This window comes from Eublepharis macularius, chromosome 2 (assembly GCF_028583425.1).
Source record: "Eublepharis macularius isolate TG4126 chromosome 2, MPM_Emac_v1.0, whole genome shotgun sequence".
Taxonomy (NCBI): domain Eukaryota; kingdom Metazoa; phylum Chordata; class Lepidosauria; order Squamata; family Eublepharidae; genus Eublepharis; species Eublepharis macularius.
In genome coordinates this window covers 71110390-71136202 of record NC_072791.1, presented here as the reverse complement: position 1 = coordinate 71136202, position 25813 = coordinate 71110390, and the positions used below count along the sequence as shown (strand labels likewise).

The following is a 25813-nucleotide window of genomic DNA, read 5'->3' as shown; positions in this document are numbered from 1 at the left end:
GAGAATACACACAAATGCACTTTGATATAAAGAGTAGGATTCCCCCTCACCTACCTCTGAGAGGTAGGAAAAAATAAAAGCGGAAAATAGAAAACACAAAGTTTGTAGTAAATAAAGCATTGATTCCACTAACTAATAAATGGATACCATTGTTCTATAAATATTTCTTGTCAATAGTTTTTTCCCCTTTCTTATAAATTATTTATTTATAAACATTCTGTACTATATTTTCCTAAGCCATCCATGCATATTTGGGAGAATCCCCTTAGCTTAAAATTATTGCTACTGCTAATATATTTAGCCACAGTATTCTTTAGCTATATGGTATTGATGGAAATAACATCTCTAAAAGAGTCAATCTCATGTTTTTTATTTATCTGCTTAGCCAGTATCTTACATATACATTTAAATATTTTGTCCTAGTATACTTGGACCTCCGAACAGTTCCACCAGATATGCAATAAGATATGCCAGTCTTCTTATCACAACATTTACTAGATACTGAATTAAACATTTGTGTGAGTCTTGCAGGGATATAGTACCACCAATATAGCAACTTAATCCTGTTCTCTTTGATCCCCATTTTATACAGCTTGCACAAATTCCTGTGTTGACATAGTAACAGACTCTCTCCCATTTTTCTTTAGATCAAGATGAGTGCTAGTCTTCTGTAGCAGTAGAAAAGAGCAAGAGTCCAGTAGCACCTATAAGACTAACAAAATTTGTGTTAGGGTATGAGCTTTCATGAGCCACAGCTGATTTCATTTTTCTTTGAATGTTCAGCAAGAGATTTTATTTTGTGTTAAGTATAGGTAATAAACTTTATTGGACCTCTTTCTATCATCCTCACGGGACTATGATGATTGTATTTATTTGTACATTTGTAAATTTGTATGCCTTTATAATAATATATAATATAATATAATAAAATGTTTAAAAGAAAGCAAAATATGTTATACCAGTAATAATAGGGCTTGCAACATATATGTATATTGTGTTAAGCTGAATAAAGTCAAAAATACAGGCTGCTCTTTGGTTATATACATTATAGCATATTCAATGTGGACAAAATTAGTCACATTTAAATAATTATATGCTTTATATATATACAAATTCCAAAAGAGAGAATATTCCAGAGGTTCCCCCCCCCTCCGCAAACTTCTTATTTTTCTGTAGGAATAAGTCCTTTAAAAACAGACCTCCCCCCAAATGTTTGTCCTCTCGAACATGGGCCTAGGGATATATTGGTTGAAATATGAAACCTCTAGGGATATATTGGTTGATGGAACAGTCTCTGTTTACTGGGATGCCCTCTAATGGCCACTTGAAGCTTTGATTGCATTTATAAAATGTGGCTATTAGGGTAGAAAATGCAGTCAGATTTTCCACAAAATTCATAGCATCCATGAGGATCACAAACATTTTTTAAAAGGAAGCATAAGATTCCCAGGATTCTAATACTCCAGTTATACATGAAACCATGTACTGTACTCACCAGGAACAAATGGGTAACTTTCTGCCTGGATATAATAGAGTTGGACTCAAAAAATAGTAAGTCAATTTTTCCCCATAACTAGGGAGTAAGTCCTACTGCCATCTGCATAAACATGCCTTTTTTATAATCATACCTTTATCCAATGATGTAGTGGGCCTGGGGAGTTGACTGCTATAAGTCCTTTACAGGATCGTTGTCCCTCTTTATGCATTTGACCGAGTCAACTCTGGCTCATGAAAGCTTATTCTGCAATAAGGCTTCATCTTTCAGTTGCAATGAGGTCTCTGTTATTTTGTCCCAATTATTTGCTTTTTTGCCAGTTGCCTGCTTTCAGATACTTTTCACCTTTTTACTGCCATCTTATGTTTGGTTGCTTCTAGACCATTGATAAGGATGGAACTGAGTATAGGAAATGGCAAAACTTTAAAGTCTGCTTGCTGCTTCTCGTGCAAAAGCTCCTTGTGCTCTGCAGACTATTCAGATGGACATATGAAGAGAGACCACAAGTCCATCTATTCCAATCATTGTCTTCTCTAGAGATAGGCCTGAGTACCAAAAACAAAAAAAGGAGAGAGATGAGCAAATGTCAGCAAACAAAAGGGAAGAGAAGGAGAGAGATGAGGCATGTACTTGTTACCCAAATAGTCAGTCTCCTAATTAGTTGGGGAAATTAGCTTAAAGGAGATGAAGCAAAAGGGGGTAACTTGGATTCTCCACCTATGTTTACAGGGATTATTTTCTTGGAGAACTCTCAAAATATAGCCAGCCAGATGTTCAACCAGAGAAGTTTTTATTAAAAAGAGAAATAAAATGTCAACTGTACAAACATCACACATAGCACACATACAAGGCTAAGAGGAAATCAGGGAGGAAAGGGGGAGAAAGCTGTTTCAGAGAAGGCTACAGTTTCCAGTCTTGAAGACAGGACCATGGAGGCAGGACCGAAACGACCAGCATTTTATGGAGAATAAAAGAGCCAAATGAATTTGGGAGTTTGTGTTAGAATCCAGAGAGAGAGAGGGGTGGCTAGGGAGTGCAGATATGGGGCAAAATGCTCCCTGGGTTGAGCTGATATTCTCACCCCAAAACAATAATTTGAGGGGTTTTCCAGATAATAAGGTAGATAATAAGGCAGATAATAAGGCAGATAATAAGGTAGAAAAGGCTTGATGGCTCTGAGAGTGCTGGATGGGGAAAGTTACCAGGTTTGCTGAATAGCAGTAGGTGGTGCTTAATCAGGGTAAATGGGGGGGGGGAGGGGAGACAGGGCGTGGATGAGGTTAGTCAGGAGTTTCTTGGGAGACCTCATTGGCCTAAATTACACATTTTTCCAGGACATGGAGGAGACCATTAGTTAGTCAGACACTCTAACTCCCGTTTAGAAGGCTCTTACCTGGCTGGCATCCATTTTGTTTTTATTTCAAGCAAAGCAGTGTCTTGCACTTATGCTGTATGAGGAAGGGTGTTTATGATTTCATATCTATAAACTGCCCCTGAGCGGGAGGAGAGGTCTGACTGCTAACATACTTGGCCAAACATACTGGAAGAAAGCTGAGTCCCAAGAACACTAACAGAGCCCCAGCTGCTCACCTCAAGCCCAGTTGGTGGCAGCATGGGTCTGGGAGACAACGGTGGATACAATGTACCCGTTTCCTTCTTCCACACTGCTAGCTCTGGCCTCTTCTCAATTTCTTGGGTGAGAACCAGCCCATGTATGCTGGGTGTTGTCTACTGCTGATCTACTTCGGCTATACAAAAACGAGGCACCCCTGGTTAGGGCCTATGCAGCCAAGTGAAGGAAAATCCCACCAGGAGGAAAACAAGGATATATATATACACAATGTATTAATTGATGTAGTATAAAGTTGCAAAATATTAAAATGCTAAATACAGTACTCTTACTGCGCAAATCACTGCCGGTGTACAAAATTGTCAACAATCATACTTCATACAACTGTTCAAATACAGCACTGTACCCCTAAAACAAATCAAGGTATCGCAACAGTAGATCTGGGACTGAGTCATTCAAAAGGTAAATCCTTATTCATAATAACATTTCCAAAATGTCTTGTGTATTGCTCTTCTTTTGCAGGTATGTAAACAAACAGCAGATGATATTCAGTACGCTCCAAGCTTGAACTGGGGCTGGCTATGGGATGACGCAGATTTCGTCCCGAAGGACTTCCTTGGGGTGTGGATGTCGTCCACTGTAGAAATTACCGCATGATATGCATACCGTTCACAAAGTCCTCGACACACTGAGGAAGAAACTAGCGCTGTCTCCGGGTTGTTGTGAACTTTGTGAATTGTATGAATATCAGGCAGTAATTTCCAAGGCCCAGCCCGCAACTACCTCCAGTAGGCGCAGCAGAGTGTCTGCTGGTGTGCTAGGTGGTCGGTACACCAGACAGACGGCCAAACTTTCTTCGGCATTCCACACAAGTCCCACACAATCAATGCCAGCGATCTTGGGGGGCGGCTTGAAGGAGAAAGCCTCTTGTATAAGGATTTCCATGCCCCCCCCCGTGACCTCCCATTCGAGACTGGTGAAGGACCGAGTAACCTGGGGGGGGGTCAGTTCACCCAAGGTGACCGTTTCGCTGTCCCTCACCCAGGTCTCGGTCATACATACCAGGTCCATATTGGCTTCTGCAAACATATCTTAAAGAGTATTGATCTTATTATTTATGGACCTGGCATTGCACAACATCAGTGTCGAAGGGGGGTTTACTTCCCTAGCTCCATCACCTGCGTGTCTCAGGATGGGATGTAGATTAGAAGGGGACCGAGCCTTTCTGCATCTCTGTGGCCTTCTCCACTTTGACCATGTCCCACCGCCATATCTCCCTTTGCCCCAGAGGACTGGGATGCCTAGCTCCATTCCGTCCATCCTCCCTACACCCACCGCCTTTGCCAGACAACATCCCGCCAGCAATAGGGGATAGTAACAATTCTAATCCAAGATGTATCTCCAATAAAGGTATTTCATATGGTGACAGCCTAACAAATAAGTTCCACATCATATAAAAACAGCCTATCCCTCCTGGGATGTATCTAAATTCCATAATCAACCTTAACTTACTGCAAAGGTCACCTAATCCTAGAGAGTTTCTAATAGCATAGTCAGTTTAACCTTCCCTTCCTATAGGACAACCCAACACCCCCCATCTAATTCCAATTCACTTTCCCAATCCTAACCTTGCCATTTGGTTCCATAAAATCTAATTGCAGCAATTTGCAGCTTTCTTACCTGTAACCCTTTTAGCTGGTGGTTTCAGGGCCTGAATCTGGGACTTTCTGCATACAAAGCATAGCTTACCCCAAACACACATATTTAATCTAACCATGCATCTATATTACATGCCATTACTAGCTGGACCTTTCAGAATTACATACAATGGTAAGCAGTTTGCTCAAAATCTTGAATTTTCTACACTTACTGCTCAGAACTGAGGCATTTTCTAATACATTATTTAATGTCCTGTACATTTTCAGTGTACTGTTTCCAGTGCAGATTGTATCATTTCAGTGGTTCCACATAATATTCCAAAGGAGCAGTGAAGGAGAGAGCCAATTTTGGTTGCTCTCTTATGGACTTTGCAGTATAACCCAGTCCTCATAAAAGTAGTGGGTTGCTTTAGGTGGAGCACAAAAGTGGTAAATCTTACTGTAGTGACTCAAGTCCATTAAATCTATATTTCTTCCAGTTTCTCAGACTTGATCTTTCCATTTCATTTTCTCTTTCCTTGACTGCCTTGGTATTAGTCATCCTGACAGGCACTTGTCTTTAGAAAACACAAGGTACCATTTATAAGGAACATTGGGGCTTAATATATAAAAGAGGAAATGGCTGGAATTATAGAGCTGTTATCCTGTCTCTGCAATACTTTGTTAGACGAATGGGCATCCTTACAGTTCATGATCAGATTCATGATTCTGTCAATGTTATGTAACCACCTATTGCTTCTGGAAAGAATGGCTTGTTGCAGTGCGACATGGTCCAGTAAAGTAAGGAATAAGCACATCTCTTAATTGCTAGTGTCTTTTGCAAAGAAATGGATCTATACAGAGCATAAGGTGGGAAATAGCAAATTTTGCACATGCATAAACTCCATTCTGGTGTAAGGTAAGGTAAGGTAAGGTTAAGGGTGTGCACCAAAATATATTCAGTTCAATCTGGATCTGGGTATCAGGGATACCATGAAAATTCAGTATTCTTGAAATCCCAAATTTATCCAGCCATTATTCCCTATGGAGAAGAATATCCAGAGGGCTGGGGGAGGATTTTTCAAGCAAAATCCACTAAATTTGCAGGGAATCTACTCCTTCCAGTCCACTAACCCCCTCCCCACAAGTTTTAAGAATTGGACCCCGGGGTCCAATTCTATGGGTCCCTGAACATGGTGCCCTTAGCCACTCTCTGTTGTTTCCTATGGGGGAAACATTTCCAAGGCTTTTCAGACAGAGCAAAACCTTAAGCAAAGACAACCCCAGGTCAAAAGCCAGTCTCAGTGCAATTCCCGCTCCCAATGCAAGTAAACCAATAAACCCCAACAGAACCAAAATTACAAGGGAACCAGCATCAAACCAGAGAATCCCAAACTGAGCAAGGAGGTTTGTGCAGCTCACCAAGCTGCCAGACAAACTGCGGAGTTTTAAAAAGACAGCCAGTGGCAGCTTGAAAGACTCTTTTAGAGCTTAAGCATGGAGGTAGGATGGGAATCCATGTCCCTTGTGGAGAAAAGCAGATACCAGAGGCAGAGCAGCAATGAGAGGGCAGTGGTGTGAAGTTGCTCAAAGCACCAAGGCAAGCTCCACAGCAGGAGAGCAGTGTGAAGCGAGCAGGGAACAGGAAGAAGCAGTCAGAGAAGCTAGGAGAGGAGCCAGCTGGAAGCATGGAAAGCCGTGAGGGCATGGTCTGAGGAAGATGGCCTTGCCCCTCTGCACGCCTGGTAAGAAAAAAAGGTTGGAGAAGCCAGCCTGCAGCAATTGGCGGAATAAACTTGTTTTAATCCAACCCATCAGAATCCAGCTTCCTAGATCTGATCTGGGATCCTCTAATTTGAACCAGCATAGCCAGATTATGCTGGATCAGTATAAATCTGGCTATATAAGTGCTCTATGAATGCTGGACTGCACAACCCTAGGTAAGGTAAGGAAGGCTCCCACACTCTGTAAAACAGTTGTTCAGGAGGGGATTTTCATAAAAGGAACAGAGATGCAGTGAAATGCAGGAAGAGCACTGTCTATTTAGGGAATCAGATCTTAATTTAATTGCCTGTGAAACTTTTAGACAGCTTTATTCCCTACTCCCCTTTTTATACTACATTGTTTACTAAATGTATTATACTGTCTGTACTTCAGTTTTCTTGAATTGTGAGCTCTACTTTATTGGATCATTGTTCACCTTTGGTCTCAGTGAGAAGGGCAGACAATAAATTAACTAACTAAATAAAAATAATTGTGAATTTGAGTTTATGCATTGTATTATAGTGTTTCTATTTTATTGCTGTCTGATTTGTGTAATTCAGTTTTAATATGCTTTGAGTTTCTACAGGGTTGTCAGCCCCCACTCCCACACCCAGTTCCTATCTCTTGCTGCCACATGGAGTGGGAGTGGGAGGAAAAAATAACAAGCTGGCAGCAGGACGGGGGAAACCCAGAAGTGACATCAGTCCACTCTGGGAATCATCAGAAACTCGGTGGTTTTACCATAGCATTTCCAATGATTTATACAGAGGTTTGACATCACTTCTGGTTTCCCCGGAAGCGAAGTCATGCCATCACTGACGGCCACCCCCAGGGTCCCACCTAAGTTACTATGAAAAAAACAGAAAAGAAATAAGTAAATAACAAATATTTCTACTAGCGTGAATACCTGAGCAAATAAGAGCAAAGAACTATAGCTGACTTCCACACGTGTTATCTGTCCTGGATTCAATGCTATTGAGAAGCTTCCCCGCTCTTCTCCAAAGTACATTCATGCACCTCCTGGGGTTTGTCTGGTTTTTCTTTGATTTTTCTCACATCTACTTTACTTCAAATTTTTGAGAAATATCTCAGTAAAGCCTGGATGGTTGCTGTGTGCTTGGGAACGTTTGGCTTTTCCCATCTACATAGCAGCCATTTGTCTACACTGTCTCCATGGCAGCCATTTCCTCACCCTGCCACCAGGAGGAGAGCACAGCTGTTACTCTGTTTAAGAATGCACTATAAATGTTGCTTTCCCACATGGTTAAGAAAAGCATCACAGCTAGCAATATTAAGAGCATGTTCAGGGGAACAGGGAACACATGGATACGAAAATGGATCATGGCAGATAAGATCAGTCTTAAAGGATCATTTGCCCTGGTGGTTAAGAGATAAGGAGGCTGAGGGCTTCTGAAAAATTAAATCTCTGATTAGTTCCCATTGGAATTTGGTAGTTAGGCAGCCCTGAATATATTGCAGAAATTATGCTTGTCTGGCTGTTTTTAAAAATAACTCATATACACAGGGATACCATATGGAGAAGCCAATGTCATCTTTTTAAAGTTATATAGCTGGATTAATGGCGGCTGGGGGTGGGGACAAGGATATGTCCATCTTCTTGATGAATGTTAGTCAGACGCATGAGCATTAGCAATGGCAGTAATTAACAGGGGGAGGAACAGCTTGTCATTATCCCAAGGGTGAATAATCATTTTTGGCAGGTGATAATTAATGGTTTGGCAAGTCAGCAGAAAGATAATCCGTCAAGTTGACAAAAGCGGGGGGGGGGGGGAGCCACTGCAAAAATCTCCTGGTTTCTTGGCAGCTGTTAGGAATCCAGTGGCTTTTTAAAATGCAAGAAATGAAAGGATGGCATTCTAATTTTGGAGGTTTGTGGGGCTTGTTGACCCAGCTTTACAAATCTTAAACTTCAAATTGTTTTGGAATGATGACAATCTCTTTTGCTGTTTTGTAAATAATAATTATGGAATTATATGTTGTGTTCCCTGATGAAGAACTGAGTGCAGCATTGCCTGGAGAATTTGTCCTTTTGTCTCTGCAAACATGGGGAGTTTGGGCTGGGCGAAGAGGGAGCAGTTCAGAGTATGTGATACTGCAATGGCCATTGGGTCAAAGGACTGCTGATTAGGAGTGGTGTTTGAGACCCCAGCACTTCAGTCTCTCGCCTTCAGTTTGTCTTATACAGAATGAATATTGTAGCAGCAAATTCAAGTCAAAAGAGTAATAATAGGATTGGTGGGCAGGGATCAGATCCTGCCTCTGCCTTGAACGTACCTTGTAGCCTTGGGCAAGTCACTTCTCCTGTCTCTGAGTAATCTGGCATTCTTTTTCAAGAAAGGTCAGTTTAATGCCTCTAGTAAGTTTACAAACATAGCAAGATGGCAGCTATGTTGTTTTTTCCTAGTATCTAATATTCAAGGTATTGTGGAGTGGTTAGAGTGCCAAACTAGGATCTGGTAGACTCAGGTTTGAATCCCCACTTGTAAGCCATTTTGGGTTCCTCATTGGGGAGAAAAGTGAGGTATAAATGAGGTAAACATAAACATACAGCCTCTGAACGTGAAGGTTCCATTTAGTTATGAGTGATAGGCATCTTCTACAGACATAGCCAGGTACAGGGAGGAGGTGCTTTGCTTCAGTGGAGTCAAGAAAATCGATAATGGGAATGACTTGACTGGATGGAACATGCAGCCCCTCTCTATAGGGACGTCCACCACCACTGCTGTCCATACTCCTTATGATTCATGTGTCCTTTTGTATTACAATGGCTTTGGGTTTTGTTTTTTTCTTCAGGTGCTGACATAGTACAGTGGCTTATGAAGAATCTGAATGTTGAAGATCTAGGTAATTTAGGGCTTTTATATTGTACTTTGGTTTTATATGCTGTGGAATTTTACAGGTTTTGAGTTTAAGTTAAAAATATTGTGATAACATGATATCCTCAAAAATGTCCTAAGTTTCAACAATGTTGTTGATAGTAGGTTGAGGAAGCAGACCTACAACATGAAAGGAGGCCTGAGATTCTAGTTTGCTTGATGCCATAGCTGTGAATACCCTTTTTATGCTGTCTTGAATTCTCCTTTGCATACTTTAGTTGAGGAGAAAGTGGGAGAATAATAGGGATATGAAAGCACACTCAGAACTCTACTGGACTGTTCATCACTTTGAAACTGAATTATAGAGTATCACTATGCCTTCAAAATATTTAAGTTTGCTAATGCTGGGAAATTGTCCTGTTTATTTCAGTGTGTATCAAATGCAGAGACATTTTAGAAATGTATTCTATAGGACTTTAGCAAATCTTTAAAGAATGTAGGTTAGAAAACCAAATGGATCAAACGACAGATTGGCTTATTTGTTTACCAGGCAGGCAGTCGTCTTCATGTGCAGGCATGTTCTTGCCCCTTCTTCTTGAACATAAGGTGTGAAGCAGGAGTGTGTGTAAACCTGATTCATGCAATCTTCTACCACCCTGCCTGTTTTTGAGGGGGGGGATCCCACCCAACAAGGCTTCACACAGGTAGGGCTCCACATGGCGTACTCTGCCTTCAATCAAGAGAATGCAGAAGCCCCCCTATTCATATGAAAATGTAACCAAGATAAGGGCATCCAGGTATGCAAAACATCTTATGAGATAGTGTTTAATATCAGGTCAGCAGCATATGGATATGAGTGGCTAGTCTCCTCTCTAAAAGGACCAAATGTTCTTCATAGTTATGCAGCTACAGCTGGATGCCTTCTTGAGAAACATTTAGACTTATTTGAATGTCTTTATGGATTCTCTGGGCTATATAGAATTTGAAAACCCATCAGCAACATCCAGGTCTGAAACTTGGTTTTGTGCCTCCCCTCTCCTGCCCCACATCCATTACTGACATTCCACTGGTTTCATTTTGCAGTGAAGTGCTTTGGTTACCTCTGTTCTAAACAGCTTCCACAAGGATGGAAGTGCCTGGGCTGTGTTTTTGGCCCTTGTGTTGGCCTCTATTCCACATGTGTGTAAGACTTGCCCAGTTCAGACTATGGTGGCTGGATAATGAAAAGAAGCTTCCACTGTGATTGAAACTGTTGGTAGAGGAAGGCAAAGCACTACCACTTTTGCATGATCTTGTTCTCTGAGCCTGCCAATGATGTCATGGACGGAAATTGTCCAGACATCAAGCAGGGTCCTACCACCAAAACCTTGGATATGGACTATCTCTGCTGTAATGCATAACTGTTTGATAATCTTCCCTTTTTAATAAATTTACAGCTGAAGCAATACACCTGGGAAGTCTCATAGCAGCACAGGGATATATTTTTCCAATCTCAGATCATGTGCTTACTTTGAAGGATGATGGGACTTTCTATCGTTTTCAGGTAAGAAAGCTATTTTCTTTAGAACTTAAATTACGAACTGGCCAAGCATTCTCCTTACTGTGAAGGGTCTGTTGTTTTCTGTAGGAGGAAAGGAACAAAGCGTTCCTACCATGCACCTTCCTACGTTGAACTTTTCAAAGAGTAATAATAGGATTGGTGATCAGGGATCCTGCCTCTGCCTTGAACATGTCTTGTATGTTTTCAAAGAGTTAAGTTGTTTGATGTTAGTATAGAAATGATTACCTTTTGTTGTAACCAGCCAGTGTTCCTGAAGCTAATGGAATGCATATGTATTTATGTACTGATTTAGATACCCTGTTCTTGTTAAGTGTTTTCTTTAAGGAAATCGTGCTCCATCTAACCCAGCTTTTTAAATGGAGATAAACCTGGGACCTTCTGCATATAGAATATTTATCACAGAGATCTCATGCTCTGCATTGCACTTAATCCCTTTTCCTAGAATCATAGAATCACAGGGTTGGAAGGGACCTCTAGGATCATTTAGTCCAACCCCTGCACAATGCAGGAAATTCTCAAATATCTCCCCCCCCCCCACACACACACATACACACACAGTGACCTTTACTCCATGCCCAGAAGGTGGCAAAACTCCATCACGATCCCTAGCCAAACTGGCCTGGGGAGAATTGCTACCTGACCCTAAGGTTGTGATCAGCCTTACTCTGGGCATGTAAGAAGGGGCCACAAGAACTAAGTACTGAAACCCTTCCTGCCTCCCTCTCATGATCTGCCTCTCACGATCTCTCAGAATCAGCATTGCTGTCAGGTGGCCATCTAGCCTCTGCTTAAAAACCTCCAAAGAAGGAGAGCCCACCACCTCCCAAGGAAAGCTGTTCCACTGCGGGACTGCTCTGTCAGGAAGTTCTTCCTAATATTTAGCCAAAAGTTCTTTTGATTTAATTTCAAGCCGTTGGTTCTGGTCTGACCTTCTGGGGCAGCAGAAAACAACTCTGCGCCATCCTCTATATGACAGCCCTTCAAGTACTTTAAGATGGTTATCATATCACCTCTCTGTCATCTCCTCTCCAAACTAAACATACCGAGCTCCTTCAATCTTTCCTCATAGGACTTGGTCTCTGGACCCTTCACCATCTTCGTTGCCCTCCTCTGGATATGTTCCAGCTTGTTTATATCCTTCTGAGAATATGGTGCCCAAAACTGAACACAATACTCTAGTTGAGGTCTAACCAGAGCAGAGTAGAGTGATACCATCACTTTGCATGATCTGGACACTATACTTCTGTTGATACAGCCCAAAATCACACAATCCTGACTCTGGCTTCGACCGTATTTGCTACCCCTCCCAATTTAGTATCATCTGCAAATTTAATAAGCATTCCCTCTATTCCTTCATCAAAATCATTTATAAAAATGTTGAACAGAGCAGATCCCAGGACCAATCCCTAAGGCGCTCTACTTGTCACTCTTCTCCAAGAAGATGAGGAATCATTAACAAGCACTTTTTGCATGCAATCTGTCAACCAATTACAGATCCACCTAACAGTAATAGGATCCAAAGTACATTTTACCAACTTGTCGACAAGGATATTATGCGGAACCTTATCAAAAGCCTTACTAAAATCGATTATTTCTACAGCATTCCCCTGATCCAGCAAGGTAGTAAAATTCTCAAAAAAAAAGAGATAAGGTTGGTCTGGCATGACTTGTTCTTGAGAAACCCATGCTGGCTCTTAGTAATCACAGCCATCCTTTCTAAATGCTCAAGGACCGATTGTTTGATGATTCGTTCTAAAACTTTTCCAGGAATAGACATCAAGCTGACAGGTCACTAGTTACCCAGATCCTCCTTTTTCTCCTTCTTGAAGATGGGAACATTTGCCTGCCTCCAATCTTCTGGCACCTCGCCTGTTCTCCAAAAATTCTCAAAAATAATGGATAGAGGCTCAGAAATTACATCTGCAAGTTCTTTTAGTACCCTCGGATGCAATTCATCTGGCCCTGAGGACTTAGTTTCATTTAAAGGCACTAGGTGTTTATGTTCTACCCCTATGTCAATCCTAGGCTGTAACTCTTTTCCCCCTTCGTGTGTTCTATTTTTGCCATGTTGAGCACCATTTCTCTCACAGGAGAAAACTGAGGAAAAGTAAGAATTGAGCAGTTCTGCCATCTCTTCATCACCTGTTACAATTTCACTTTCCTGTCCCTTCAATGGGCTTACCATGTCCTTGCTCTTTTTCTTACTTTGAACATAAGCAAAGAACCCTTTTTTGCTGTTTTTAGCATCTCTTGCTAGCCTAAGCTCATACTGAGCTTTAGCTTTTCTAATGCTCTCCCTACAAGCATTGGTTATTTGTTTATATTCATCCTTGGTTATACCCTCCTTCCATTTCCTAAATGAGTCTTTTTTATTGCTCAATTCATTAGAAAGCTGCTTATGGAGCCACCTTCGCTTCTTTAGGCTCCTCCTGTTTTTCCTTCTCATAGGAATCGTTTGTGATCGTGCCTTCAATATGTTGCCTTTAAGAATCTCCCACCCCTCTTGAACTCCCTTCTCCTTAAGTATTTCTGACCATGGGATTCTGCCAAGCATAACTTTAAGTTTATTGACATTTGCTTTCCTGAAGTTCAGGCTATATGTCTGACTTTGTACAGCTTTTCCCTTCTCCAAGACTGTAAATTCCAAAATTACATGGTCACTGCTACCCAGGCTGCCCACAACTTTTCTTCCCTGTTGGTGAGAATCAGGTCCAAGACAGCAGAACCCCTTGTTTCCCTCTCCACTTTCTGGAAAATGAAGTTGTCCGCAAGACAAGTCAGGAATTTATTTGACCTTTCATTTTTAGCAGAGTTAGACTTCCAACAGATATCTGGGCAGTGCCAGATCTAGGCGTGCGGGCGCCTGGTGCAAACCTTGTCTGGGTGCTCCGCGTGTGTGCGTGCTCCCGGCGCTGTGTCATGATGTCACTTTCGTGACATCATCACGCAGGGCGGGAGGCATGCCTGCCCACGTGGCAAGCCAGCCACCCCAGCGCCTGGTGAGCCATGGAACTGGCAGTGGCGTGTGCTGGGGTGGCCGGCTAACTTGCCACGCGCGCAGGACCTCCCAGCCCTGCGCTCAGCCACCCGCGCGGCAAGCCAGCTGCCCCAGCGCACACCCGCACCTCCACCAGCTCCGTGGCTCACTGGGCACTGGGGCGGCCAGCTTGCCGCGCGGCCAGTTGAGCACAGGGCTAGGAGGCCCTCTGCGCGGTTTGCGTTCCCCACTGCCCTGTGCCACCCACGTGGCAAGCCGGCTGCCCCAGCACCCAGTGAGCCACGGAGCTGGCGGCGGCGGTGGCAAGGGCATGCACTGGGGCAGCTGGCTTGCCGTGCTGGTGGCTGAGCGCAGGGCTGGGTGGTCCTGCACACACGGCAAGCCAGCTACCCCATCAGCAGGGCTGGTGAGGGTCTCCCAACCCTGTGCTCAGCCTCCCGGGTGGCTGGGAGCTGCGCCCGGCGCCCCTTTGGCAGTGCCGGGGGCAGGCTACCCCCCCTGCCCCCCTCGATCCAGCCCTATATCTGGGTAATTGAAATCTCCCATGACTACTGTGTCCCATCTCTTTGTGAATTGTGTAATTTGTCTAGGAGTTTCTCATCCAAGTCCTCTGCCTGGCTTGGTGGTCTATAGCAGACCCCCACCATAGTATCACTATTATTTCTTACTCCTTTTATTTTTACCCAGAGACTCTCAACTGAACTTCCATGCTCAGATGCATATATTTCCTCACAAGTATATATCTCCTTTACATATAAAGCTACTCCTTCCCCCTTCCTTATTTGTCGATCCCTTTTGAACAAGTTGTATCCCTCAATCCTAGTATTGTGAGTGTCATTCCACCAAGTTTCAGTAATGCCTATTATGTCATAATCCCTTTCCTGTATTAGGACTTCAAGTTCCTCCTGCTTGTTTCCCATACTCTTCGCATTTGTGTAGAGGCATCGCGATCCATGTGTTATATGCCCTGAGGTTTTTGTTTCTGTGCTTACCTGCGAGTTAATGTTTCCCAGCATGTGTTCCGCTCCCTGCAAATCTTCAGTGTTCTCATCTCCAGTTATAGGCTTTGAATTTTTCTTCCTGCCCTCCCTCCCACCGCCCATAGGATTTAGTTTAAAGCCCTCCTTATCAGGTTTGGAAGGCTCTTACCAAACACATTTTTCTCTACCCCCGTGAGGTGCAAACCATATCTCAATAGAAGAGCTTCATCACAGAAGTGTAAGCCATGGTCCAAAAAAACAAATCTTTCATGATGACACTATCTACGTAGCCAGTCATTTATTTGCAGAATTCTTTTCCCCCTTCCTAAACCATGGCCTTCGACAGGAAGAACTGACTAAAACACAACCTGCACTACCAGGTCCTTAACCTTTTTACCCAGAGCCACATAGTCTCTTTTAATGTGTTTTGGACTGTGCCAGGCAATATCGTTTGTTCCCACATGGATCAGCAAGAAGGGATAATAAACTGTGGGCTTGATGCGTCTTCCTATACTTTCTGTCACATCCTGGATGAGAGCACCTGGTAGACAGCATACCTCTTGACACATCAAGTCCAGTCGACACACCTGTCATGTACGTGCAACAACAGCATAGGCACATTCAATGCCAGCCCTCTAATGTGTTCTTAACAAGAGGGTATGCTTATTAGCTTTACCTCAGTTGCCCCGAAGCTACAATGAGGTAACTCAGGGTAAGTGGAAATGGTGCCACAGTTTTGAAGGACAAAACAAACGATCATTAGGCTGGGGTGCCATTAACAATCTGAGTAAAAAATGTTGAAATGTCACAGAATTACTAACTGTCCTGACCTTGCTTCAGTTTCCTATGTATTAAGTGAGAATGAATGGGTCGATATGATGGAGATGTCCGTTAATCATTGGTATTCCTAACTAAGATTGCTATCCTGCACACAGCTAGGCTGCTTAAATCCCATTTACTTCAATGGGATTTAAGCAGCCTTACTGTGCTCAGAATTGCCACCATAGTCCACTTTCTGGTAATCAGAATAGGAATATTAGGAATAATATTCATCTGTACTTTGGGTGCTTGCATTGTAATGATAAAATATAATTCACTGTTTTTCAGGCTCCCTACTTTTGGCCTTCAAATTGTTGGGAACCAGAAAACACAGACTATGGTGAGAATTTTGAGTGGTCTGATTTTTAAATGTTATATGTACATGTATCTCTAGCAATACTGTTGTTTTACAATAAATAAATGAAGCCTTGAATCTTCTAAAGCTGAACTTAGGCACCCGTCAACCACTCCCTCCAAATGTATCATGCCTATGGTTGTGTTTGAATTTACAGGGTATAGCATTGGAGCTAGCAGCCCTTCTGTAGGACCAGTTCTGAGACATCTGAAAGTATCCTCTGAAAAGAATGGTGCCCAACTTTACACTGACTTTTGACTGTGTTTAGAACTAGAAAATTTAGTGTCGGGAAGTTCCCTTATCAAATTAGTAAGCATAGAGTTGGAAAGATCACCAGCTGCTTGCTGGGGGCAGAACTCTTCCCACCCCCTGCTGCTGCCTACAGCCATTCAGCTGAACAGCGGCAGGCAGGAAAGAATGTGTTTGGAAGGGATCTGGGGAGATTCCTTGGGAGGGCTTTAAAAGGACATCGCAGGAGAACGGAGACACCTGGCAAAGTAATTCCAGGGAATAGGGAGAGCAAATACCAGAGGCCTACCTGGAGAGGCCAGGTCAAAGAGGGGAATATTGCAAGGCTTCTGATGCATATATACCAATGCCCAAAGCTTGGGCAATAAGGAGGAATCTACTGATCTACTAATGCAGATGGAAAGAGATGACTTAGTAGGCATTACAGAGACTTGGTGGGATGATTATTACGAGTGGAATACAGTAGTGGATGAGTATGGGTTAGTCAAGAAGAACAGTAAGTGTCGTAGACGAGGTGGAGTAGTGCTGTATGTGAGGAAAGGGCTTGATTGTCAGGAATTACTGGAGGAGAAAAGTGACCACCCAGTGGAAAGTGTCTGGGTGAAGATAAGGGAGGGAAGGTGAGTAGAATTGTGGTTGGGGTCTGTTATAGACCACCTGACCAGGAAGTTGATTCTGCCCTCTCTGGGCAGCTTAATAGGGTAGCCAAGAAACATGACCTTGTAGTTATGGGAGACTTCAACTTCCCTGAAATGTGCTGGGAGATCAACTCTGCTACGTGTCCAGGATCACACAATTTTCTGACCTGCCCGGCCGACAACTTCCTTTCTCAAATGATGAAGGAATTTACAAGGGGCTTGGCCATACTGAACTTGATATTAACCAACAAGAAAGAGTTGGTTGACGTGATAAAGGTGGTGGGATCCTTAGAGAGAAGTGATCACACATCCTCCTGAAATTTCTTTTGCTGCTAGGTACCAAGGGAACTTGTAGCCAAATGTGCAGGTTGGATTTTAGTAGGGCAAACTTTTAATAAACTTAGAGATATGATGAGAGTTATTCCATGGACAAGAATGCTGGAGGGGAGAGAGCGAGTGAAGGGTGGGCTTTCCTAAAAGAGGAGCTGTTGCAGGCTCAAGCTATCATCATTCCAGCAAGATGGAAATGCAGTAGATGATCTATGATGCCAATGTGGGTGGACAGAGATCTCTGTGATAAGCTAAGGAGGAAAAAGGAAATGTTCAAGAAATGGAGGGAAGGAAATGCATCCAAAGAAGAGTATCTAGGGGTAGCCAAGCACTGTAGAGCAGTCATCAGAGAGGCCTAATCTCAGAATGACTGAGAGTGGTTGGGAGGGGTGGGGCTGACCACGACAAAAGACGTTCTTCCGATACATGAGGAGCAGCAAACGGAAGGTGAAAGGGACAATACCTGCATTGCTGGGTGAAAATGGAGAAACTCTGACAGAGGATTGTCAGAAAGAAGGCAGAAAGACTGGAAACAGCTGCCTAGGGACGTGGTGGGTTCCCCTTCATTTGCCGTCTTCAAGGTGTTGCTAAACAGATACTAGTTGGGTTGCTTTAAGCTGTTCCTACATTGGGTAGGGGGTTGGACTAGATGGTCTGTAAGACCCCTTCCAACTCTATGATTCTATGAAAATGGTGGGGAAAAAGGGGGGCCATCTGTGTCACCCAAAGCAATGATGCTGCTTCCATCATGACCTGGAAGTGACATCACATTAGGCGACAGAAGTGTCATCACATTGAGCGATGCTCTAGTATTTACCCAAAACTTTAAAGTTAAACCAAAGGTTTTGGAGGGATGCTAGGAATGCTGAAGTGTCATCCCCCATGGGCTGACATCACTTTTTGATCATGCCAGAAGTGTCCTCATCATGGTTGTTGGGGGTTTTCCGGGCTGTATTGCCGTGGTCTTGGCATTGTAGTTCCTGACGTTTCGCCAGCAGCTGTGGCTGGCATCTTCAGAGGTGTAGCACCAAAAGACAGAGATCTCTCAGTGTCACAGTGTGGAAAAGATGTAGGTCATTTGTATCTACTCAGGAGGGGTGGGGTTGAGCTGAGTCATTCTGTAAGAGTTTCCCAGGGTGTGGAATGCTAATGGTGGGAGGCTTCACTGTATCCTGAGGAGGTTCTTTTGCATATGGATTGGTGCTTGATGTGCTAATCTTCTCTGCAGGGCTATTGTCGGGTGTGGAGTGTTTTGTTGGCCTGGTGTTTTTCAGAACTGGAGCCCATGCTCTGTTCATTCTTAAGGTTTCTTCTTTCCTGTTGAAGTTTTGCTTATGCTTGTGAATTTCAATGGCTTCCCTGTGCAGTCTGACAAAGTAGTTGGAAGTGTTGTCCAGTATTTTGGTGTCCTGGAATAAGATACTGTGCCCTGTTTGAGTTAGGCTATGTTCAGCCACTGCTGATTTTTCAGGCTGTCCAAGTCTGCAGTGTCTTTCATGTTCTTTTATTCTTGTCTGGATGCTACGCTTTGTGGTCCCGATGTAAACTTGTCCACAGCTGCAGGGTATACGGTATACTCCTGCAGAGGTGAGGGGGTCTCTGCTGTCTTTTGCTGATCGTAGCATCTGTTGTATTTTTCGGGTGGGTCTGAATACTGCTTGAAGGTTATGCTTTTTCATAAGCTTTCCCATCTGATCAGTAATTCCTTTGATATATGGCAAAAACACTTTTCCTGTGGGAGACTGTTTTTCTTTGGTTGTTTGATTCATCCTGGGTTTGATTGCTCTTCGGATTTCATTTCTGGAGTAGCCATTTGCCTGAAGTGCGTGGTTTAGATGATTAATTTCCTCATTGAGAAAGCGCGGCTCACATATCCGTCTTGCACGATCCACTAATGTTTTCATTATGCCTCTTTTCTGTCGGGGGTGGTGATTGGAGTTTTTGTGTAATAGCCCTGCAGAGAAGATTAGCACATCAAGCACCAATCCATATGCAAAAGAACCTCCTCAGGATACAGTGAAGCCTCCCGCCATTAGCATTCCACACCCTGGGAAACTCTTACAGAATGACTCAGCTCAACCCCACCCCTCCTGAGTAGATACAAATGACCTACATCTTTTCCACACTGTGACACTGAGAGATCTCTGTCTTTTGGTGCTACACCTCTGAAGATGCCAGCCACAGCTGCTGGCGAAACGTCAGGAACTACAATGCCAAGACCACGGCAATACAGCCCGGAAAACCCCCAACAACCATCGTTCTCCGGCCGTGAAAGCCTTCGACAATACATTGTCCTCATCATGATGGGTGATACCGAGCACCACTCCATAAGTCTCCACATCTGCCATCTTCTACTGTTTGTCAGGCCTAAGGATTGGATACAATTATTACGAAGGCACTTTCCAGCTTCCAAATGCTGCTCACCCACTCCCAAATGTCTCCTTTGGGATTCAGGAAAGACCAAGAGCAGCACTGGGTGAGATTTGGCAGTCTAAAGTGTGAGTTGGGAATTCTGTGAAAGTCATCCCCTCCTCTGCTGGTGAAAGCACCTTTCTGCTTATTGAAATTGTGGTTTGGGTCCGCCTAAATTTTCTAGCAATAGATATTATGTTAACCCTGGTGTCACTGATATCAAGTTTTTTTTTAAAAAAAAGAGTAGTAAGTATATATTAGTAGCTGGTGGCTGGTTCTGCAGGTAACTTCCTACCCACAAAAGATGTATAGCTGCGTCCTATGCTAGTAGAACTTTCCAAACCATCTGCAAGAGCAACTATAAGAGGTCAAAATGCTCTGGCTCACGTACCTGACTAGGGATTTTGGATGGCTCAGTTCACATCTAGAAGCAAAACTGCCATCATTCCTGAGAAGGCTTGACAGGGAAGACAGATACATTTATTTATTAAATATGAATAGAACAGTAATTTCAACACTAGGTTACTGATGAAAAACAGTAAATAGATTAGAACAGTTATTTAGTTAATGTGGTAATTAATGCTGGAGTTGATGTAGCTATAGCAGTTTACTTAAATTGGTGACTGCAAAAACAGTCCCTGTATTAAAGACTACACATCCAATATTGCCTCAAGGTTAATGTCGTCTAGCAGCATTAAGATTAATGTTGTGCAAAGGTCAAGCTGTGATCTGTGGCTGAATCCAGTCTGTTGTACAATAAATAATAATATAGTCTAGGCAACTAATATATAGTCTAAATGATCAATAAGCTGTTATCTTACCAAAATTAGCAATCCATTAGCAAATGAAAATGGAATTTCATTGATATATAATATAGAATAAAAAAGAAGGGTGGTAAGTTTATATTAGCGACTAGTGGCTGGTGTTGGAAAAGAAATAACAGTGTTTTATGATCTAATAAACCACTGTATTCTGTATTAAATGACTGCACAGCTGAGTACTAATGCTTAAAGGTGATATGTCAGCACTGTTATCTTTAGCTGTCTCTGTGTGTTATTGCTGTCTCTTCTAGAGCTATATTCTTCTCACACTGAAATGATAAAATCAATTTTTCTATTCAGTTGTGGCATTGGCAAAGGAAATGAATATACCTGGGCTCATAAAATGAAGGCTTTTGGAAGCGTTTCTTTTATGGGCTGACCAAAACCAATTTATGACCACAAAAATCCATTTTTTCCTCCCTGTTCGCCACCCATTTATATATGACTGTAGGACTAGTACTCCTTAATGGAATGCAGCTACTGTAATTGTGGCAGACAAAATGTTAATCACTTGTAATCTTTTATTTAACTATTGTAATTTGACTTAGTCATGTTAAAATAACATGTAATGGTAATTAATCATATTCCCTTCCTGTTTAATTTAATGAATATTTTCCTGCACTTTATTGTTCAGCATTTTGATTTGTTTAGGGCACTATCCAGAGAGCTTGCACACTGTAATAACAATATGTGCAGTATATACTTAAGGGAGGGAGGGTCTGTTTTCTTAAGAACACATTATGTGGGAGATCCATGAACCTCCTGTGTATTTTTGAGCCTTCAATTACTGTCATCCCATCCCCCTAATTCAGATCAGGGCCTAGTTACAGGCAGGCAATGGGCTTAGTCCTTTACCTTAACCAGGCCACCCCATGTTGCTACTAGCCCTGATAGTAGGGATGCCAGGTCCCTTTAGTCACCTGGCGGGGGACTGGGAACCTGGCACTCACCCTCCACGGTGCTAGGCGTCCTTACTTGTGCGTGTGCGTGATGATGTCACTTCCAGGAAGTGAGGCGCAGGCCCGATTCGGCCCCAAACTGACCTGCTGCAGTGCACAGGGGCACGCCGCGCCACCCAAGGGTGCCCCCTGCTGGCCAGGTAAGTGGGGTCAGGGGGAGGAGGTGGGAACAGGGGATCCCTTGCCCTGGGCCGAGGATGGTCCCTACCTGATAGTGAAGAAATGCAGGCACCCTTATTGCTTCAGGCATTTCCCCTAGCCAGGCAGGTCATGGTGACAATTTCTTCTAGGCAAACAGCCCATGGGAAACAGTTATTCTCCCCTGCTCATTCAGTGCTGCAGCCCCCTCTCCTTGCCTCTGTCCTTCTGTGGCTGCTTTTTAAATCTAAAAAATATAAGAAGGCCCAATGAAATTTTTATTTTAGGAAGTTTAATTCTGCCCACTGAGAAGTGCAGGAGCACTCTCAGAGGCAGCGTGGTGACATCACCCCCAGAGGTGACATTATCACACCACCCTAGGAGCGTGCCCAGGGCAGTGTTCCCCTACCTTTCCTCCCCTGCCGGCTAGGTGGGAGGGTGAGAGTGGGGGGGATCCCCTACCCCCAGAGGGGGAATGGCATCCCTAATACAAGCACTGGATTTGGTTACAAAAGTCTGCATGCCTTTCGAGCACGTATTTGAGAAAATTCATGCTGTTCCTATGTAGCCTCATTTTCCATCATTCAAGTTTAATTATTTTGGGTTAGAATCATAATACATAGCAACATGGATGTTTTTCAGTCGCAATTACCTTTTCCTTAATTCTGCGTTTCGCTGTTTTTCTATCCATAGCCATCTATCTTTGCAAGAGGACTATGCAGAACAAAGCTAGGCTGGAGCTGGCAGATTATGAAGCTGTAGGTATACTGCTTTTACAGTTCAAGTGTAATATGTTCCTCTAATCTGAGCTTTTTTTCTTTGTATGGCAAACTGGGTGTGGGATCTGTGCTTTATTACTGCTGCTTGAACAATTAGATCTGATAATAATGGTCGGTTTGGGCAACATCAGCTCTTAACAGAAGTCATAGTGTTTCAGATGTATGTGTATTTGAAGATAAGTATTAGAATGAGTTGGGAAGGCATAGCCAAGAGCACCTTTTTCTTTTAACTAAATATTCCTTTATAAGAAGCCAGTTGAAGTTAACACCTTCACAAGCCATCTATGCAAATGGCAGTAGAATGAGTTCATAGCCTCCCTTCGTAAATATCAGCATTCACCTGTAATTGATGCAGGAATGGACTGGGAAGCTAACACAGCACCTGAAACAAGTGTCACAGTAGACCCCTTGCATGCTTCTAAACAGAACAACAGGTGGAGTCCAGTAGGTCAGTGGGTGGGGTCTAGTAGGTCAAAGGTCCTGCCCCACTCTGTAAATCCCACAGTGTTTGAGCCAAGAATGGTTCCCAGAGTGGGAAAATGCCATGTGCTGCCTCAGTTTTCCTAATTATAAAGGGGCTTTTAGCCTGATTTTAAAAGAACAATAGGGCTTTCTGAACTCTTGCACAAATACTTGCAAAATAATGTATCATGTGTGGTTTAGCATGCTGTGTTTAAAGACACCTGGGGAAGTGAGGATGGGAGGAGCATTAACTGCTCTGGGCAGAAGTGGGAGGGGCAATGAGGGGGTAAAAGGTAACACGGGAGTGGGTGGCATCCTTTGTTGAGCCCCCAGTCTGAACTGTCAGCAGTTAGCAACAATTTATCCCATAAAAAACCTGTGAAATTGCACCCTGTGAAAGATGTGTGGAAATGGAAGGAAAATGAGGAGAGGGAGATGATCTTGTCATTTTGAATGGTGGCAGGCTCTAGCATTGTAAGATTTCCCCTTGTCCATCTGTAGTCTTTCCAACTATGGGCCAAAAATATCAGTCTATTTTCCATATTAGTCTAATCAGATAGTGTATGGCTCAAGAACAAGTCTCTGGGAGGGAAGGATAGTTGATTGTTGTAATGGTTAGGAAAGGAGGAAGTGGCTTTCCTTGCTGAGAAGTCCCTTAGACCAAGGTTTTCCTGGAAAGGACCATGGTTGCCACTGCTCAGGTTCCTCCTCCTGAGAACATCTGGGCTGACCTGCTGAGATGATGCCCTTCCAGTTCTGTTGTAGCAAAATAACAAAGAAACAGGGTAAAGCCCCTGGAAAATACCTTGTAGCAAACTATGTGGCACCCAAGTGATCTGGCCCATAGGAAAGAGATTCAGAGAAATAACCCTAAGAAATGCATTGTACTGAGGAAGCCAAAAAATGTTTTTATAGAGAGGTTTATTGTAGAAAATGGGGGAGGGGATTCAAAAAGGGTAGGAACTAAGACAAAATAAACACAGGAAAGAGCACACTATCACACAGCACAGAGTCTCTCAAATAAAAATAATAATGTTGAGCTAGCTCAGCTGCGTACATTTTACCTACGATGTAGCGGGTTCCTCAGGGCATGTACAGATTTCCTTGCAGTACCAACATAGTGGAGGAATCCTTAATCCCTAGCCCACTGGTTTTGGAGTCTCTAAATCTTAGGCTGTTCCAAAGTGGGGACAAAAAAAGTCCAAAGCTCCCATGGAGTGTAGCCTGAGCCAGTCTTCTTGATAAGATTGATTAGCAGATCTAGTCAATTTCAAGCAAAGCTCCATCTCTGATACCAGGGACTGTTGCTGCTCAATCAGGGAATTATTTCATTTTAAATGCTCTGCACTTCCATGACAAAAAGGGAATCTGGCCTAAACATGTTGCCCTTTGTCAAAAAGGATTAGGTTGGCCAGGTAGCCCCAATATGGGATGGAAGATAAAGCGTTATTCTCATGTAAGCCCCAGGGGTCCAAGAACCCAGACGCTCTAGGTGGCACTCCTGAGCCATATTGAATCTTAGGGGTTTATCATATTTTTAACATTTGCCACTAAATGTCAGTAATTATTTGTTGTTGTGAGGTAGTGTGTCTTAGTAAATGTCAACATTTCTGATAGGCTATAGTCAATGAACACTTCTACCACAATAAATCTGTTCATCTTTAAAGTGCCACAAAACTCCTTTTTTTCTTTTTTTTCCCTTTTCTTTTCCTTTTCTTTTCTTTTCTTTCTTTCTTTTTTTGCTACAATTGGCAAACATGGCTGGGGATTTTTACATGCACAGTGGAATCATCTGGTATTACCCTTAAAATACAGAGGAAGGCATACACTAGCATTCTTGTAGCCCCTGTTAACTTTTGTGAAGATTTATTGTAGCATCATTTGGTACTCTGTTTGGCTTACTAAGCAGATAGAAATTCCATCCCTGCAACTCATACAGAACAGCCAATCGACTCTACCTACCAACCATGGGATATAAAAATCTTCACACTCTGTATTGTAATTTTTCCAGTGTTTTCACTCTCTCACATTTTACACTTCCATTATTTATCAATTCCGTTGTAAATCTTCGCTCACTGTTGGCCAGTCAATTGTGCTGGGTATAAAAGGTTCTTTATGAAGCAACAAAAGACCTATTCACCGCCAGCGGTCATGCTCTAGTATACATGCAGAGAAGGCGCGGTGCTAAAGACAGTACTCTAGAGTCTATTGAGAGTGATAATCATCAGACAATGCCAGACAATTAGATCATCTTTCATTTTTTCCAAGAACAGATCTCACATGATGAGCACTCATATCAACATTCTGTACTTGCCCGGTTAATTAAAGAGAAACTCTGTGTGCAGCTTTAAAAAGAGCTTTGGTTGAGACTAGATAGAAACCCTTGCTTTTTTAAAGAAGGGGTGGATGGGGTATTGAAAATATGATTGCAGTGTATTTCTTGATTTCTTTCCTTACTGTTTGTTTGTCTGTTTCTTGGAAATTTCTTTATTTTCCAAGTCTGTATTTCTTCTATATGAGTAAAAACCATAGCCTTTCTCCTTAGGGATGACTTCTATATTTAGGGGTAGGCACAGGGGGTGCAAAAATAATTGTAAGATCAGTGATTTTCTCATTACCAGCAGAAACACCTATACTTCTGATGCCAAGCCCAAGTGTCCCCATGCATGAATTGTTAAGGCTATATGAATTGTTCGAATAGGAGCCATGAAAAAATGTGATTAAGAACAATTTATTATTTCATATTTACGATTTTTAAGCTCCAAAGCTTTTATCTCTTGACCATGAACATCCTCTTTAATTAATTGCCTTGTTACTTTTTATTGTTTTTATGCATCCTACAGTCTTCAGACATAGATTTCATTCAGACATAACATGAAACCACAGTTAATTTTAACTATGGTTAATTTGTTTATAAACTGAATCCTGGTTCATTTTGACAACATCTTATTTTATTTCCTTCTCTCTGTTGCTTGGGAGGCATTGCCAGAGAACAAGCCAGTATTAAAT

General features: G+C 42.7%; 1 protein-coding gene across 1 annotated transcript in view; it reads left to right on the top strand.

The window, feature by feature from the left end:
- The window catches only part of RGS6 (regulator of G protein signaling 6), a 132746-nt gene that overhangs the window by 40119 nt on the left and 66814 nt on the right, over positions 1-25813 (top strand). The window contains exons 2-5 of the mRNA XM_054971064.1: positions 9281-9331; positions 10740-10846; positions 15950-16001; positions 22257-22321. Coding sequence (XP_054827039.1) covers positions 9281-9331; positions 10740-10846; positions 15950-16001; positions 22257-22321 — 275 coding nt within the window. The remainder of the gene's footprint in view (positions 1-9280; positions 9332-10739; positions 10847-15949; positions 16002-22256; positions 22322-25813) is intronic.